This window comes from Pyxicephalus adspersus, chromosome 2, assembly GCF_032062135.1.
Source record: "Pyxicephalus adspersus chromosome 2, UCB_Pads_2.0, whole genome shotgun sequence".
NCBI lineage: Eukaryota > Metazoa > Chordata > Amphibia > Anura > Pyxicephalidae > Pyxicephalus > Pyxicephalus adspersus.
Genome location: NC_092859.1, coordinates 29,370,763 through 29,387,360, shown reverse-complemented (window position 1 = coordinate 29,387,360; position 16,598 = coordinate 29,370,763). Strand labels below are relative to the sequence as shown.

General features: G+C 38.3%; 1 protein-coding gene across 2 annotated transcripts in view; it reads left to right on the top strand.

Moving 5' to 3' along the window:
• The window catches only part of CREB3L2 (cAMP responsive element binding protein 3 like 2), a 44,971-nt gene extending 28,887 nt beyond the window's left edge, over window positions 1-16,084 (top strand). The window contains exons 3-12 of one of the 2 annotated variants that reach the window (XM_072400200.1): window positions 3,338-3,513; window positions 3,874-3,961; window positions 4,910-5,094; window positions 7,325-7,471; window positions 8,278-8,336; window positions 9,414-9,482; window positions 10,912-11,011; window positions 12,020-12,149; window positions 12,841-13,051; window positions 13,834-16,084. In XM_072400200.1, the coding sequence (XP_072256301.1) occupies window positions 3,338-3,513; window positions 3,874-3,961; window positions 4,910-5,094; window positions 7,325-7,471; window positions 8,278-8,336; window positions 9,414-9,482; window positions 10,912-11,011; window positions 12,020-12,149; window positions 12,841-13,051; window positions 13,834-13,906 (1,238 nt within the window). In that variant the 3' untranslated portion in view covers window positions 13,907-16,084. Of the gene's footprint in view, window positions 1-3,337; window positions 3,514-3,873; window positions 3,962-4,906; window positions 5,095-7,324; window positions 7,472-8,277; window positions 8,337-9,413; window positions 9,483-10,911; window positions 11,012-12,019; window positions 12,150-12,840; window positions 13,052-13,833 lie in introns of both variants that reach the window. The other variant, XM_072400199.1, reaches the window with a different exon arrangement.
• Window positions 16,085-16,598: the final 514 nt, after the last annotated feature.

Below are 16,598 nucleotides of genomic sequence, written 5' to 3'. Positions count from 1 at the left end.
ATTACGTTGTTTCCAGCTATTTCTGCAGATTACTAAATACTTCTTTTTGGCCCTGATTTATTAAAGCTCTCCAAGGCTGGAGAGAATACACTTTCACCAGTGAAGCTGGGTGATCCAACAAACCTGGGATGGATTTGGTCCAGAATTCAAAGCATTTGCTAGCAAATAGCAAATGACAGTGAAGAAATCCATTCCAGGTTTGCTTGATCACCCAGCTTCACTGGTGAAAGTGTATTCTCTCCAGCCTTGGAGAGCTTTAATAAATCAGACCCATTGTGTTATGAAAGATGTTCTGTAGCCCTGACCTGGAAAGACAAGCCTGATTCTCTATAGATACAGTACAGTGAGTGTGTGTTTTCACCCTGGAAAAGGACGTGTATTGGTGGCAGGTTCGGCAGGTGAAAAGAAATAATAAAGGAAGAAAACTAATTCAGCCACCACATCCTATTACATATTTGCTACATGTACTGTGATATATTACATATTATCTTCCTTGGGTTTAGATATGCTTTAACACAATTTACTTCCAAACTGGTAACATTCCATTCTTTATGTATCTGTTACAACATACCTTTCATGGATTTTAGAAAAGCAACACTCCTATCTCTATGAGTTGTATACATATGGAAGTGTAATTATGTAGCAGTATGACTTCAACTGAATTCCTATTATTTTATCGGGGAAGGCATAGGTTTGCTTTATTCCTCATGTACCCTGAACCTTTCTTTTGATCCATACACCCCCCCGCCACACCACATTCCATTTAGCACCGTAGGTAAAGGAAATATGGAGAAGCATTTGACTCCCTCCATGGATTAGCACTGGGATATTCATCATGGAAGGTTAGTCCATAGCCCCCTGTAAACAATGACTCCGCCATTCACACATATTCACACAGATTATTCCTGTGCTACCTGGGATCGGGGTGGCGGAGATGTGAAAGAAAGATACACCTATAGGGTTGTCCAGAGCATGCCTGATAAAATCATAGAGTAATACAGGGCAAGCATGGACAAAAGATGAACAGGCTGTTGCCATATTAAAACAAAACCATTGATTCAGAGATTTGATCAGGTCTGATATAAGTTTATATGTAAATATTAACAAATTGAAGTTTTTTTTTTCTTTAACTACTTTGGAAAAATATATTAGTGTGATTTTGTTTTGTCATTCTTTTATCTCACATTTGACTGGCACTGAAAATCAGGAATGACAATTGTGTGCTACATATAAGCTCCAAAAACAATGGTTATGTCCCCATCTCCATTATTATTATTTAACTTGTAACAGCCCACATTCGCTTCCTATTGTGTATTTCACACAGAAAACAAGGAAACAGCTGAAACAGATGACAGGTGTGACACCTTTTCTATTGTCTCTGGTGAAACAATGTGTTACATTATAGTTGGGTGGAAATAGAAACTTTCTTTTGTCTACAGGGTGGCAGTTGAATTTGCTGTAGTTCAGTGGAAAAAAGAGGACCTGTTACAATAGCTATGATGACCAAGGCACAATAACCCTTACAGCATCACATATTCTCTGTTTTTTTTTGTGTGTTCATTGTTTCTTGCATTTACAAAATACATTTAATTATGGGTTATTGAATGCAGAACTGCATTTTATTGTGTCTTTGGTATCTGGCTGGCGTTTAACTTCAAATAAATGTTCAGACTACTAGACAATTTAGCAATCAAAGTCTATGCTGGGGTTAAAGTCTACCTTTTTATAAACAGAAAAGACCTGCAAGCCATAAGGTGTTGGGTTTCTCCACTGACATCACTTTCCCTTCAGGCTGACAGTTTTTCCCTTGTTTGCTCTCTGACCAGATTTCAGCAACTTGTCATTTTGCAATAGCCAGAAGTGAAAGCATGTGGCCTGGGGATAATGTTCAGCTATAATATTGCAGAATATTCTGCTTACCATGCACTGCTTGCACAGGGATGTGTGAAGTCATTGTTTAGTAATGAAATATTGTACATTGTATATTGAGTGGCAGAACTGGCCTGTTAACCCCCTAATTGCAAAAGTCTGTCTGCAATTAAAATTCACAAAAGGCATCTGTTTCTAACTTTCCACAGTTATGGTCTGCTTCAAGACAGCACTGTGCATTGAGCTGCAAATGAATGGGCTGTCAGTGCATTGCCACAAATGTGAAAATAGGTCTTGTGCACTGTTTAACACATATGGGCCTGATTTATTAAAGCTTCCTATGGCTGGAGAAGATACACTTTTATCAGTGAACCTGGGTGAGGTTTAGTAAATCAGGCCTATATGTATCTGTGCATTGCATTGCAGTTCATTTAAATTGGTTGTCAATGCACCTCAAAAGAGACAAAATTTCACAGGCTTTTTTTTAAATAAACAATGCATGGGATCACTAGGTGTGCATTGATCAACTTTATTTGAAATTAAAATAATTTTCAATGCAATGTTGTAATAATCAGCAACACACGGGTCTGAATGGGCCCTAAGGCGATATCTAACCCAAATGTTTTTTGGGGGTTTTAAAGCAAGGTATGGTTATTATTATTATCATTAGTATTAATATTTTTAATATTAATAATAAACAGGATTTATATAGCGCCAACATATAGGGGTTGCAAATGATAGACAAATACAGTCGGTGACACAGGAGGAGAGGACTCTGCTCCCAAGAGCTGACAATCTAGGAGGTGGGAGAAGTAACACACTATAGGAGGGGAGATATGTAGTGGTGGGAAGTAGTGACGGTTTCAAAACACAGAAGAAGATGGGTAGGCAAGTTTGAAAAAATGGGGTTTGATTGTAACAAATTTTATTGTATTTTGGTCTTTGTTGCATGTCCTGCACAATTTAGCTGCTTTTAGTGACATGATATAGAGGTGTCTTGAAAGAGGTGCCTTAAAAATTTAGAGGTTCCCTAGAAACAAATCCCCTGCCACTCTGTTCCTATCTTGAACGGGAAGCCAAAAACCAGTGTAAGCTTCATATTGGAGCTTTAACAAATTTTTTGATTTCCTTCCCTCCCTTATAGGGGCCTGGCAAATGACTACTCAGGCCTGCATTCTGGTAGCTAGGGGAAGGGCATGTGTTTCCCAATAGCACCATGAAAATCCCAGGTGTGATCCCTTATGGAGCAGTGGATGGAGGAGAGAACCTGTCCTTTTAACCTAAATGGTCTTTTTTAATACACTCAGGGAAACACAGCAGTAGTAACATGCTCATGGGAAATTTTCATCTATCCACAGGTTCAGTGTTGACTTGTATTCATATGTATTCCTTCCATTGTACCATTATGATAGTAAGCTGTGCACCTGCTAATATCTTTTAAAGTAATCCAGTGTTTTGGTCTTTACAGGTGATCTTGCTGGAGAAGACTGGTGTCTTGGAGGACAGCTCACTTCCCCTAAAATAAAGATGGAGGTTCCTGTACAGGAGAACCCAGGTCTGGCCCCTTCAGTCACTTTGACAACCAGCACAGTGGCAGCGACTCTTGAAGTTGAAGTATTGCCACAGCTGCCGGAGTCAGAGCAGGTAAGAGATGAGGTGAATGTATAGTCAGTGATGAGATCCATGGGAGAGATTTTCTAGGATAAATGTTAAAGTTGCTCTATGAGTCTCCTCTATCTCACTTTTTATTGAGCTGAAGCCTACCATGGTGGTCTCCTGAGTCTTACACACTTAATATTGGTTTTCCAGTGACTTCTAGTACTAGTCTTTATGAGTATACAGTAACTATATCTTAATTATAAGAATATGAAGCTACTTATAGCATAGCTTTGGTTAACCAGGGTTTGGAAAACCAACAGTGTAATTAGTGTGAGATCAGCCTGTGGGTTCTTCCCTGCGGAGGTTCCAGGAAGTGGTAACATCTGTTCTGTTGTTTCCTTGTAGATGAAGCCTTTGAGTCCCAAATCTCTGCCTCAAATCAAGCTGGAGCCTCATGAGGTGGACCAATTCCTCAACCTTTGCCCCAAAGAGCGTGAGTGTCCTCCAGAATTATAACAGGGCTTAAACCAAGAACCAAAAAAAGAAAAATGATTATAGTGAACATAGTAACCATTTGGGCAGGCTTCTTAGCCTTAGGAATTTTTAAGGACTGTGACAAATTTTAGCCCAACAAATTTTTTTTGTTTCAATTGGCTAAATATGTTGCAGGTGCTTTAAAACAAAAGTTAGGAAAGCTTGTCCTTTTGCACAGAAGGAGTCCTACTCTTTGTTTGGAGGTAGCGGTCTCTCTGCAGAGGTACAACATGGCCTCTGGTGAGTCAGGGTTGGAGGTCTTTATTACATAAGTTACCGAAATATTAGGAAGCTCACTTTCAGCACCTATTCTTAATTCAAGGTGGATCTTCTTCTAGTGGTGACTGCTGCAGGAGGATGTGGTACAACTTCAGTCCTGGCAGTGTCTAAAAACTCCATTCTAAAAAACTTTTACATTGGTTTTAGGATAAATAGGATAAAAGTTGCAATTATTTAGGAAATTCTCTTTTGTAAAGCCTTTTGGATATAATCTTATAATATCCATATATCTTATATATATAAATATTACTAAGGCTATGTACACACAAGCAATAATTGTGGTTGGAAAGGATCTTTCATGATCCTTTCCAACGACTAACGACTGGACGATGCATGAACAGGTGCTGTACATACAGCACCATTCTGCTCTATAGAGAAGGGAGGGGGAGAACGACGTAGCGGCAACCCGCTGCGCGCTCTCTCCCTTCACTTCCATTATGATCGTTCATTGATCCACCAGGACGGTCGTTTGGACGATGAATGACGAGCGGTGTACACATGTAAGATTATTGTCCCATATCGGCCCTGAGCCGATAATCGGACGAGAACAATTGCAGGTGTGTTCCTAGCCTAATGTTTAAAATTCAACCATTGCAATTGTATCATTGTTTGCTTTTTCTTTTAGCAGTCTCATCTGACACCTTGCAGTTGCCCCCCACTCCTCCCAGCAGCCATGGGAGCGATTCCGAAGGAGGTCAGAGTCCCAGCCGATCTCTCCCACCCTCCAGTCCAGTCCAATCACAGTCTGGGAGCAAAGTGGCAGCTCGAAGCCCCTCAGCACTCTCTAATTCCCCCCTTCTGACTGCTCCACATGTAAGTGACTATCATTTCTTGACTTTTGACTTTCCATTGTTTGGTACACACATATAAAAGGTCTCCTGCATGTTGTACGAGACTGCCTTGTATTACAGTACTTTCATCAGGGTATGATGTAGCCTTTACTTGCATGGGTTCCAAATTTTATGCCAATTTTTTTCCAATGTTGTCATTTGGAGAAAGGAGACCAAGGACACGCTTCATTCTGCCGTTAGCTAACTGACAAAGCTTAAGGTATAACTTTACTTTTGTTGAAGAATAAAGCAACCTCCTTGGGGTGGTCCTTGGACTTAGCAAGGCTTTTAACAAACTTTAGCGCAGATTCGTACCTTTTCTCCATCATGCTCCTTCCACAATGAATCCTCATTCCAATCAGTTGGTGCCTTTTCCATGCTCCAGTGTCTGCATCCCTAGAAATTAACCTTCAGGGAGTTTCTTACTAAAACTGAAATTCCTAAAGTAGTGGATACCTAAAGTTTTTACTGGGAAAATTAACAAACCAATCACACAAGCAAAAAATTAAGTTTGGGTGCTTTCTATACATCAGAAAAATACAGAACGCCTCTAGTCTGACATATTGGAATTCATTTATTTACAGTTTTTGGAAGATTTTTATGTCTGCAGATTGAAAAGGAAATGGGGTTTTTAATATCATTAAATTACATAATAACTTGTGCTGCAATTGTATATGCTATTTTATTTTTACCTTGTATTTTTTTTTTTTTTTAAAGTGGAGTTACCTTCTAGGGATGGCTCTTTAATTTTAAAAGGTTGAGTTTTTTTTTACTAGAGGATCAGAGGGGTAAAGCTCTGCTCACTTTAAATGCCTAATCATGTGCAAAGCAAAATTTAGGAATAGAGGATTTTACTTGAACCTTATGAGATAATGGAAATGAAAACAGCTTAATTTATTCACTAAGCGTGAACATTCACTTTGCTATTTGAACAGTCTCTAATCCTTTTAGTAAATCAATCCTGATAAATTGTAAGCTCTCCTGAAGAGTTAACTTCTTTGCAATTCTTATGAAAGTATCATGTTATGTGTTAGCACTATGGAGACAATTATTAACAGGAGATTTGTTAAAAGTCTTATCAGATTGCAGGGATCCATAGCAGAAAATACCCTGGATGGAGATTTCAGTAAATCCTAGATCGTGTTATAAGGAGCTCAGGAAAAAAAACTTGCAGTGGAAAACTGGCAGTGAAATACTAATGGTCATTTGATGACTCAATGTACAGTTTATTCTCCCCCATACTGGTTCTGAGAACACAATAGTTCTATTCATTAGTGACTCACACTTACATGACTGGCTGGAGATGATAGCATTCTCCCCCCACAGAGTTTTGGCCATTATAAACCAGGCACATACAAGTGTTCTGTTCTAGCTGTAGAAGAACTACAAGTCCCAGCACAGCCTGCTACAGAGCTGACTTTCCATAATCTATTATATATGGCATAAATCCTCTTAGTTAACCTCTTAAGATCCATCCCTTCATATATAGGACATACTCATGCCAGGATGTACGTCTATGCTTCTCATTTCCAGAGGTTCATAAAATACTGTTAAAAGTGAAGGAGGAACACACGCTGAAGTGGAGAAGGGAAGGTCTGGTGTTTTCAAAGCACTTTATAGCTTTGTAAGTTGAAAAATTGAAGAATAAAACATCCCTAAGCTATGACACCAAATATTATTATTATTATTATTATTATTAATAAACTGTATTTATATAGCACCAACATATTATGCAGTGCTGTACATTAAATAGGGGTTGGAAATGACAGACGAATACAGACAGTGACACAGGAGGAGGAGCGGATCCTGTCCAGAAAAGCTTACAATCTAAGCGGGAGCGGGATGTTCAATTAGGCAGACAATGCTGCAGCCTCCAATCACCTATGATAACATTTGCACAATGTGTCTTTATATGACTGCCCAGTTAGCACCAGAACTTGACCGTGATGCCCAAGAATTTTTTTAACAGACCTGGCCATGTAGGACACATGTGACGAGGGGTTTGGCTATTATTTATCTATATGAGCATTGATCTCTGGAGTACCAAAAAGTAAGAAGTGCATTTCATGAAGAGAAAAAGTATTTTAAAATCTTTATCCTCATGGGTCTCTCACAAACTACATCTGCTGCAATAAAAATCATCTGTTAGGTCACAGAATTCAATGAAGCTTTATACTCCACCTTTTAATTAGTTTTATTCTTATTCTTTGCAGAAACTTCAGGGAACCGGACCTCTAATTCTCACTGAAGAGGAGAAGAGGACCCTTATAGCAGAGGGATACCCCATCCCTACTAAACTGCCCCTCACTAAAGCTGAAGAAAAAGCTCTGAAAAAAATACGCCGCAAGATTAAGAACAAGGTCAGTTATAAACTGTAAATAGAATTTATCAGCAGACATGTTGCTGTTGTGCAGGGAAAAACATTCCAGTGGTCAGCCGTCTATTCGCTTGCAAAAAAAAATGAAATCATTTGCAAGATTCAGGAAATGGGGGTACTATTTAAGGAACAAAGAACAAAAATATAATATATTGCAGCTTACCAGTACTTAGATGTATGGGCGGCATTAGTTTTCCATTAGGTACAGAAAATTCTTATTGATCCTACCAGATCAGTGCCATTGTCCAGTGTCATTGTCGCTTCTTGTGAGCTGACCCGAAGGCAAGACAACTTTATTTTCCTTCTGTAAAGTGCTAATCCCTCCACTCTATGTAATAAAGATAAAGAAGAGCAGAGGCAGTTTAAAATCTAGCCTGGGCGATAATTATAACTCTTCTCATAAAGTACAACTAGTTCCATAAGAAAGGATGTGTTACTGGCTGCTCTGCCAGGTGAATGGTAGGGGGGGAAATCTTGAAACATATCTAAGGATTGGTAGGCTGTAATACATCTAATTAATTCTGGGTTTTCATATGCTTTAAGGCTCATTGTATCCTTGTAAAATAATCTAAATCATAGTGGTTTCTTCTGTTTTTCTTTGACTGCAATGCATTTAGTGACCATAGAGAAATCTCTTTATTTCTACTGAAACCTTTCAATTTCATTCATCCCCAATACATTCCTTTGAGTTTAGGGCTTGAAAGGATCAGTGCTGGGAAGTCTGTGAATTTGTGTCAAACATTACTGCCAGTCAAATAATTCTAACATGCATATGTTTGAAATCTGCAGATCTCAGCACAGGAAAGTAGAAGAAAGAAGAAAGAATACATGGACAGCTTGGAAAAGAGGTAATCCATGCTCCCATACTATATCAAGATTATGTCTGGGTACAAAATAATAAAACATAACTCTGCAATACATGCATATATCCACACTTCAAGTACAGAAATATTCTTGCGGATCAGCCATAAATTTGATAAAGTTACCTGTACTAAGGTGACCACACAATAGACCTAATTGTGTGAACCTGGGTGATCCAAAAAACTTGAAATGGATTTCTTAAAATCATTTGCTATTATTTGGCAATTTTTTGCCAAAACAGAGTTTTCAATCGTGGAGCTGATCTATTCTGGGCTTACTGGATCCCCCTGGTTCTCCCACGGTAGTCTATCTTCTCCAATCTTGGAAAGCTTTGATAACCCAAGCCCAGTACCTTTGCTGCACTCCCAATCAGTGTTCGCAGTTAACCCATAATGGATTACAGAACAGCACCCCTCTCCGTGGGCTGGAGAGGATACACTTTCATCACTGAAGCTGGGTGATCCAGCAAAGCTGGAATGGATCTGGTGCAGGATTCAAACATAGCAAATAGCCAACGACTTTAATTGAATCCATTCCACGTCTGCTGGATCACTCAGCTTCACTGATACAAGTGTATCCTCTACAGCCTTTGAGAGCTTTATTAAATCAGGCCCCTAATCTTCATAATATAAGAGCAGGGCTGACAACACTGCTTGGGGTTTTCATTGCAGCAGAGCAATGTTGTCAGCTTGCTACAATAAGTTAGGAGCTCCCAGGATTTCTGGCAGAACTACAGATATGTTTCTGTGCTTGCAGAAACCACACATGGAGAAATATGCATGTATTACAGAGATGTACTAAGATTGTTTTGTATTTCCCAAACATGTTCTTTTATATTTAAACCCTCAGTTTCCAGTATTTTGATTTCTGCATAGAGAATCAGGGAGTTTTTGCAGAGTAAAAAAAACTTCCTGTTTTAGCTCTCTTTACCACTGTGTGGGAAACACAAACATAAGTTTTGACAGGTCATTGTTGGAGTTTTTAAGACACCACTAGGACCTAATGACTCATGTAAGATATCACCCCCAGACTTGTGCTAACTCAACTCTATTATGTGTCCACAGGGTGGAAAATTGTTCTACAGAAAACAGCGATCTGCGGAAGAAAGTGGAAGTTCTAGAAACCGCTAACAGGTAAAATAACACTCTTTTTTCACTAATAACTATCTTGGGGGTGGAATTCTGCTTTATTTCTTCGCTGACACCACAGTTTATGCTTTTTATGTGAAATGCCATAGGAAATTGTATGACTGGCCCGTATGATTTGTAGCATGGGACATGTTTGCCCCATTATATTATAAGAGTATTAATATATTAAAAATTAATTTATAGTTGAGTTTTATAGGTTTATGTCCATGCACTGTGCACAGCTGAGACTTTCATGTGGTGGTGTAATGGCGCCCCCTAGTGTCTAACCTGTCTTATTTAATATTCTGACAATGATATACCATAGCTATGAGTCTTTCAGGATCTTATTCTTATGGTATTGGATTAAAAAAATAATAGTATCTTTATAGTCATCAAAGCAGCCTATTTCAATTTATGAGTGTTTCAAAACTCCATAAACATAAAGAAAGTCCACAGTAAAACCCAGAAAAAAAGACAATGTAATGTATGTAAGTGGCAATATTAGCTATAAAGTAGCATAATAGATGATATACCAGTAACCCAATTCCCAGAATATATTCAGAGGTAACATCTTTTAGCCAGAAAAACACAGAGACATGTCTAGATACCTTTTGCCTGGTTACAAAAAAAAAAAATAAAAATTCCCAAATTAAACGTTCTCTGGGTGTTAGGTTAAACTCTTGCCTTGTTAGATGTAATTTTTGCCCAATAAGCCGAATAAGAAATATTGCATTCTGTGGGAAGTGGTGAAGGTCTTGTAGGAAACACTGAAAATACACAAATCTTGTAAAGCCACATTTTTGGGGATAATTTTTTCAATCAAAACAAATATATGTCACAATGCTGAGTATTCAGTTTGTTTTTCACATAGCAGGAGGGCTACACATTCACAGCTTCACTTGCTATAAGCATACCAGGCTGCAAACCCTTTTGACATTTAGGAACCAGGCAGTACAGTCCAAAAGATGCCTTTGGACCAGTGCAACCTATCCCTGCCCCCTCCTCCCCATCAAAAAGTGTAAACCACCTACCAGTTGGTTGAAAAAAAGTTTTGTGTAGGGCCAATGTGTGAACAAAGCCTTTAGGGTCCTTTTATTTAAATCTGCGGTTGATATTTTGTGTAGCATAATTTAATTTTTGAGAGTTTTGTTTTTTTTTTTTATCTCAGGGCATTTTATCTTTATCTGCAGTGAGGGAAACAATAATCCTGCAAAAATAGTCATTTGTGCATAAATTTTGCATATTTTAGGATTTTACCACAGTATTATTTGGGAGTAATTTGGGCACCTTGCACCAATTTTTTCACCCACCTGTCGCCATCTTTTAACACTGTGCTTCAGTATCAGAACAGAAAAGTAAAAGTATCAGTAGCTGAAACCTATATTCACACTCGACCTCCCATTTAAGGCTCTTATGTGTTCTCTTCTTTGCTCAGGACCCTCTTGCAGCAACTTCAGCGTCTCCAGGCCATGGTAGCTGGCAAAGTAAACCGCTCATACAAAGCCGCAAGCACCCAAACTGGCACCTGTCTTATGGTAAGTATCCAGATTGATTTCAAATGTATGAAGTCTAAAGTCACGCCTCCATACCATCTTTATTTGTGATGTCACTAATTTATGCAACAAGAAAAACCTCATGCATAAAACTGTTTATAATGTAATGATATTATTATTAATAAATATTAAGTTACTGTATCCTTTAGTTGTCCATTATTATGTTTCCCCAGATTAGTTCCCATTTGTGGGTATGTCTCAGCTTCTTAGGAGTGAAGAGTAACTGAGCCATTTTAACCTTTGCTTTGTTTAAAGGATCTATTTTCTTTGTTCCTTTTCTCCACATGGAGTCTGTTACATTGTTTATCCATTTATCTAAACCTTTCTAAAAATAAGGAAACCAGATCTTTCCAGGTCATGGTTTCATTATGCTCAGTTGTGCTCTAATTAGAACGTGTCCTTGGTGAAGTCCTACTCTTGTACACACAAAGTGAAGGTGGCAATGTTCCATTAGTATTAAAAGTTTGCATGCTATAGTTTGAATACCAAAAAGGCTACTTTAGGTGACTCATTCAGGACAAATAAGTAGGTCACCTCTTGCCCAGCATTATATACTTTCCCTTCCTTCCATTTCACCACTATGTTAGTCCAACATGAAATAGCTTGAACTTCTCAGCCAAGCTGATCATATACTATACAATCTGACTGTTTAATCTCCTTTCAATGTATCAACAACTATGTAGTACAACATCTTGATTAAGTGGATGAAAAAATAGAATTAAATCTTTAGGTTCTTGTATTTTATATATTTAGCTAAAAGAGATTTAGCAATTTTCCTATTGTATAACGTATGGCCATTGTAGGGGTTAGCTTAGCCTGCTGCCTCTCCCGTCTTATAATATGGAGATGAGGAAATTGTAGAACTGGAATGGTCTAGGAACACTGGTTAAGCTTTTTTCACTCATGGAGTTCAGCTTGTGGCTACAAACTATATACTAGTTGACTTATTGTGTAAGATTATTTTTTAATTTTTCTCCTTTTGTTTCTCAGGTGGTGGTATTGTGCTTTGCAGTTATATTTGGAAGCTTCACACAGACCTTTGACCCCTACCCATCAGCCACAAAGACAGTGCAGGAACCAAGCAGACATTCAGCACCAGAATCATATGCAGCATCAATAGGTATGTTTGACCTCATAACCTATTTCCACCCACAGTCTCTGGATTAACATACTTTAGAGCAGGGGTTCCCGTAGCTGTTGGACGTGCAGGCCGTGGCACTGGCCGGTACACCCCCCAGCGGGGAGCCGCGGACCACGTCTCCGGTACGCATCGAAGGCTCACGGTGGTGGGTTTCTGGACACAATCCACCCACTGTCCCAGCGCAGGCTTAGACCTGAAATGGGAGAATGGATGGGTTCTGGCATCATGACATCACTCTGGGAAGTTTCTTCCTCTTTAGAGTGACACACGGCTCCCCGTGCATGTGCGGTCCTGAGTCCACGCATTTAGTGGTCCGCAAGCTCCAAAAGGTTGGAGACCACTGCTTTAGAGGAATGTCCTGTGTCATTTTCTAGTTCCAATAATACACTGTCAGTGAAGCAGGTTATTGCAGGTACAAGGAGGTCAAAGCAGGTCATAGAAACCTGTAAATGGATCCTGATAACAATTACTCACTGAATGCACCCCAAGGCACACTGCTTGTGGCCATTGACACAATTCCTTATATTTAAGCTATCCAATAAATACTAATGCTGCCTAATTTGGTCTGAACATTATTTCTGAAATATGATTGGTCTATGAAAATGTAATGCTGCAAAATACCCCGAGGTGCTGTCAGTGCAGGTTACTAATAGCTTGTTGTCCCCTTTAGTTCGTTCTAGAAATCTGCTGATCTTTGAGGAGCATCATGGCTGGGAAGAGCTGCACAGCTCCGCAATGACCGTTGACTCACGTGACGCTTGGGACAGAAGTGCAGAGATTATCTCTCAACATCATAAAGCAGCAATAGAAGAGATCAGCCGATCTCAGGAGAAATCATACACCCTGTCCAATGACAGCCGAGAGGGAACAGTACGGCACAGGTGAGACTTGCTGGGTATACCTTCAGCTCATTATACTAGATGGATAGATTAGCTTTGTTGTATGTAGTGCTTTACGGCATCCAATCCACGTATATAGTGGCTGCACTTTATACAAATGGAGTGGACCTACCACATGCAGCCATTGGTGAACCCCTATAATTAAATCAAGTTGCCTTTGGTAAGTTGTTTAAAATAAATAATTTGTGTCCTTATGTTTGCCCCAATAAGGTGAACAAGAGGAAGTGAGTTTAGTTCAACTTTAAAGATGTAGGAAGATTTACTTACATTTGAAGAGTTTGTATGACACCATTCGACTGATTTAATAAAGGACGTTCACCAATAAAAAAAGAAAAAGCAGTTTGTTTTTTAGATGATTAGATAATTAATGTAAATCCTCTGAACTATTTTAGTGGTTTAGCTTTCATATGTATGGTCTTCAACCAATAGTCAAACTTGTGGAAAATATCCACACAGATCTCTTATCTTGTTCAGGGGTCACAAATTGCATTGAGTGTGTGATGGGAACACAAAACCTTAGTTTCTTGTAAGTGAGTGGCATTGGAAGTGGTTGAAGTAATGTATGAGGTTTGGACAATAATCCTAGATCATAGGACTTAGCAAGCAAAGCTCCAAGATTTACATATAACAAATACATTAGTATGGAACGCCTTTGTCGATTGATATTTTTATTCATTCTGAGGACCTATCACACTTCGGAGAAAATCTCACCCTTATGTAAAGGTTTTTCTTTAAATGAACGATTCTCTTTTTCTTTCTTTCAGGTATACTTCGGATTTTGGGCAGAATGAGACGAAAGTCATAGAACTCGACAGGCGAGTCAATGCTACTTCCTAATGGATCCACCTTCTTTTTCCACAACCCCCTTTCCCAAACCCCAGCAGCCATCTTTTACGTTTCCACAAAGACCCGGCCTTTTTGGACTAAACCCCGTTTAACGGGTCACATAGGCAGGGCCCTCATCTTGACATTGGCGGATAATCTACAAAGTAGCAAGCAAGAATTTGGAAGGTACCTCTTGACCTTCTAGATGCCTCCGGCAAAATCCTCAAAGTGGAACCATTTCAGTGGTCCTTTTTTTTTAAAGGACACAGGAGAGAGACATTTATATTTTAATAAATTATATATTTTATGCCTCTTCGGTTCGCCCCTTGGAAAAAAATATGTCAAGTCAACCCTGGATATTTGAAAGCCAGATAAATAAAAGATATGGATATGTATTTATATAACAATGTGTACACTTTCAGTAAAGACCAGGAAATATTCACAAACAGGATTATGGAAGGAAATAGATAAAACAAAAGAGCATAATTCCTACATTTTAAAGGGAAATAGCCAAGCTAAGTGCAAAAAAATGGAATATAGATTTTTTTAAGCATTGAAAGAGGAAGTAAAAAATAAAAATAAGATTGTGGGGCAGCAATTGTGGGCTTTAGAAAAGAACTACAACATGTGTCAGAAATGTTCCAGACAATGTATGGCCTCAAACATAATGCAATCACAGTCCTTTTACCATATTTTTCTTTAGGCTTAGGAGAACTAAGTTTTATATTGTGTGCAAGGGGGGAATTTTTCTGCTGCTCCTAATTCATAAAGAGAACCAGCAAGTGCATAAATAACACCTGTAATTTATATGTTTAACGGTGATTTCATGTGACTGAATGCATCATTTTAATATAGTACAGCCCAGATCATCATGTTTAAATCCAGGCTTGATAGACTTTAAAAAAAAAAATGAACTGTAAAAAAAGAACTATGTATCACAGCAGACAAAAAATGTCATAAGAGAATTAATAGTTCCAAAGCTCCAATCAGCCCCAAGCCCCACATCCACTGAGCCTTGCCTTTTGTGCCTTATATTTAAATCCTTTTTAACATCTCTGGCTTTTTTGGAGTTTCCACCTTCTCTTTTGTTGGCATAAATAAATCTTACATCCCTGTTCTTAATACTCTTCTCCAGATTATCGTCCCTAATGGGTCATTGCAAACAGAATTGGTATTTCAGTGGGTTGAATCACTTTTTAAGTCACTTCTTGTGACATCTTTGTATGTGAGTTCCCTGCCTATTCTGTAAAGTGACAGAGCCCAGTTTTCAGCATTCAGCCCCATTATTAATAAATATCAATTTTGAGCGTTCTAGTTCTCAAACAAATAATACTATTCGTTTTAAACAGTCATGTCCCTAAAGTCTCCTTCCTCTTCATGCAGCCACCTAAATGTCCCTCCTACTGTTGTAAATAGTATTTATTAGTTATATTTGCTGTTTTCCCTTCTCATAAAGCCCCTGTAAGGATAACAGGTCCTGCTATCTTTCTGTAACAGACATCTTTTAACAAAATCCATGTCAGGATATCAGCCTTTAAAACACCCAGAGCCATCTGTTAAAGGAGATGTAGTTGCCAAAAATTCCATAACACTTTGCAAGCCAGTGGCTGGCCAGTGGCCTGCTGAGAAATTTGGAATTTATGGCCAATTCCAGCAAGGAAATATGATCTTTATTTAATAAGGCAATATGCAAAGTGCAAAAATCTAGGGTAATCAATCAAAAGTTGCTCATTAAGTCTTAATAATGTAGCAAGTTGTCTGTTGTAAGGACATAATGCAGCCTAATGTCTATGACGATGGTTGGCTTCATTATATAGTGTATGGGGGACCCTCTATAAACAAAATATTATTACTTTGTTATCTGTTCACCCCTACTGGAATCAATTTGGTTACTATTTATTTTTGCACATGTTTCTCTTGGCACTGCTTTTTTACATACATAGGCCTATTATTGAGAAGGATTCCTTTTCCTTTTCTGTTTTTATGTCAACATTTGGTAATTCAAACTTCTCAGCAATTTTACTACTTTATAACAATGGACCATACATCTTGTATCTGGCGCTGTAAAGGGGTTACATTGTTTTTCCTTGTTTGTTTATTTGTTCTTTTTTTTTGCTTCTCTGTTTTGGTATATTATTTTTTATAAAACATAAAATGGAAAAATCAATAAAAAAATAGCTGCATACTTGATCAGCAGTGGTTATTGTGCATTTTTCAACTCCGCATCTACCCATTATTGGCAAACATGATCCTGTTCTGTTCAGCCTGATCTAATGGTTTATAAAGTATGTCAAAAGGTTATGTAAAAAGATTAAAGGACCATTCACATGTATGCATTGCAGTAATACATGTTTTTTTGTTCATAGTACAGTGTAAATCAACATTTATTATGCTTAACACCCAATGCCCTATTACAGTAGCTGTAGGCACACCAGAACACATATGCCGTGTGTATAAAACACAAGGGGAGGACGGTATGAATGGGCTGTCTTTTTCAGGGTGCCCTAATGCCCAATAATCTGTTGTGTTGGCACAGGATAGCATTGGCTATCTATCAGGGTGATCTAATATTTTTATTTGTATTAATCAGATTTAACAATATGCTTTTAATGAAATATTTTACAGATCAAAAGAAAGAAAATAGGAACATGTTACTGTTAGGGGTTAAAAACATTTCCATACAGTCCTTTATTGCTTTTAAATT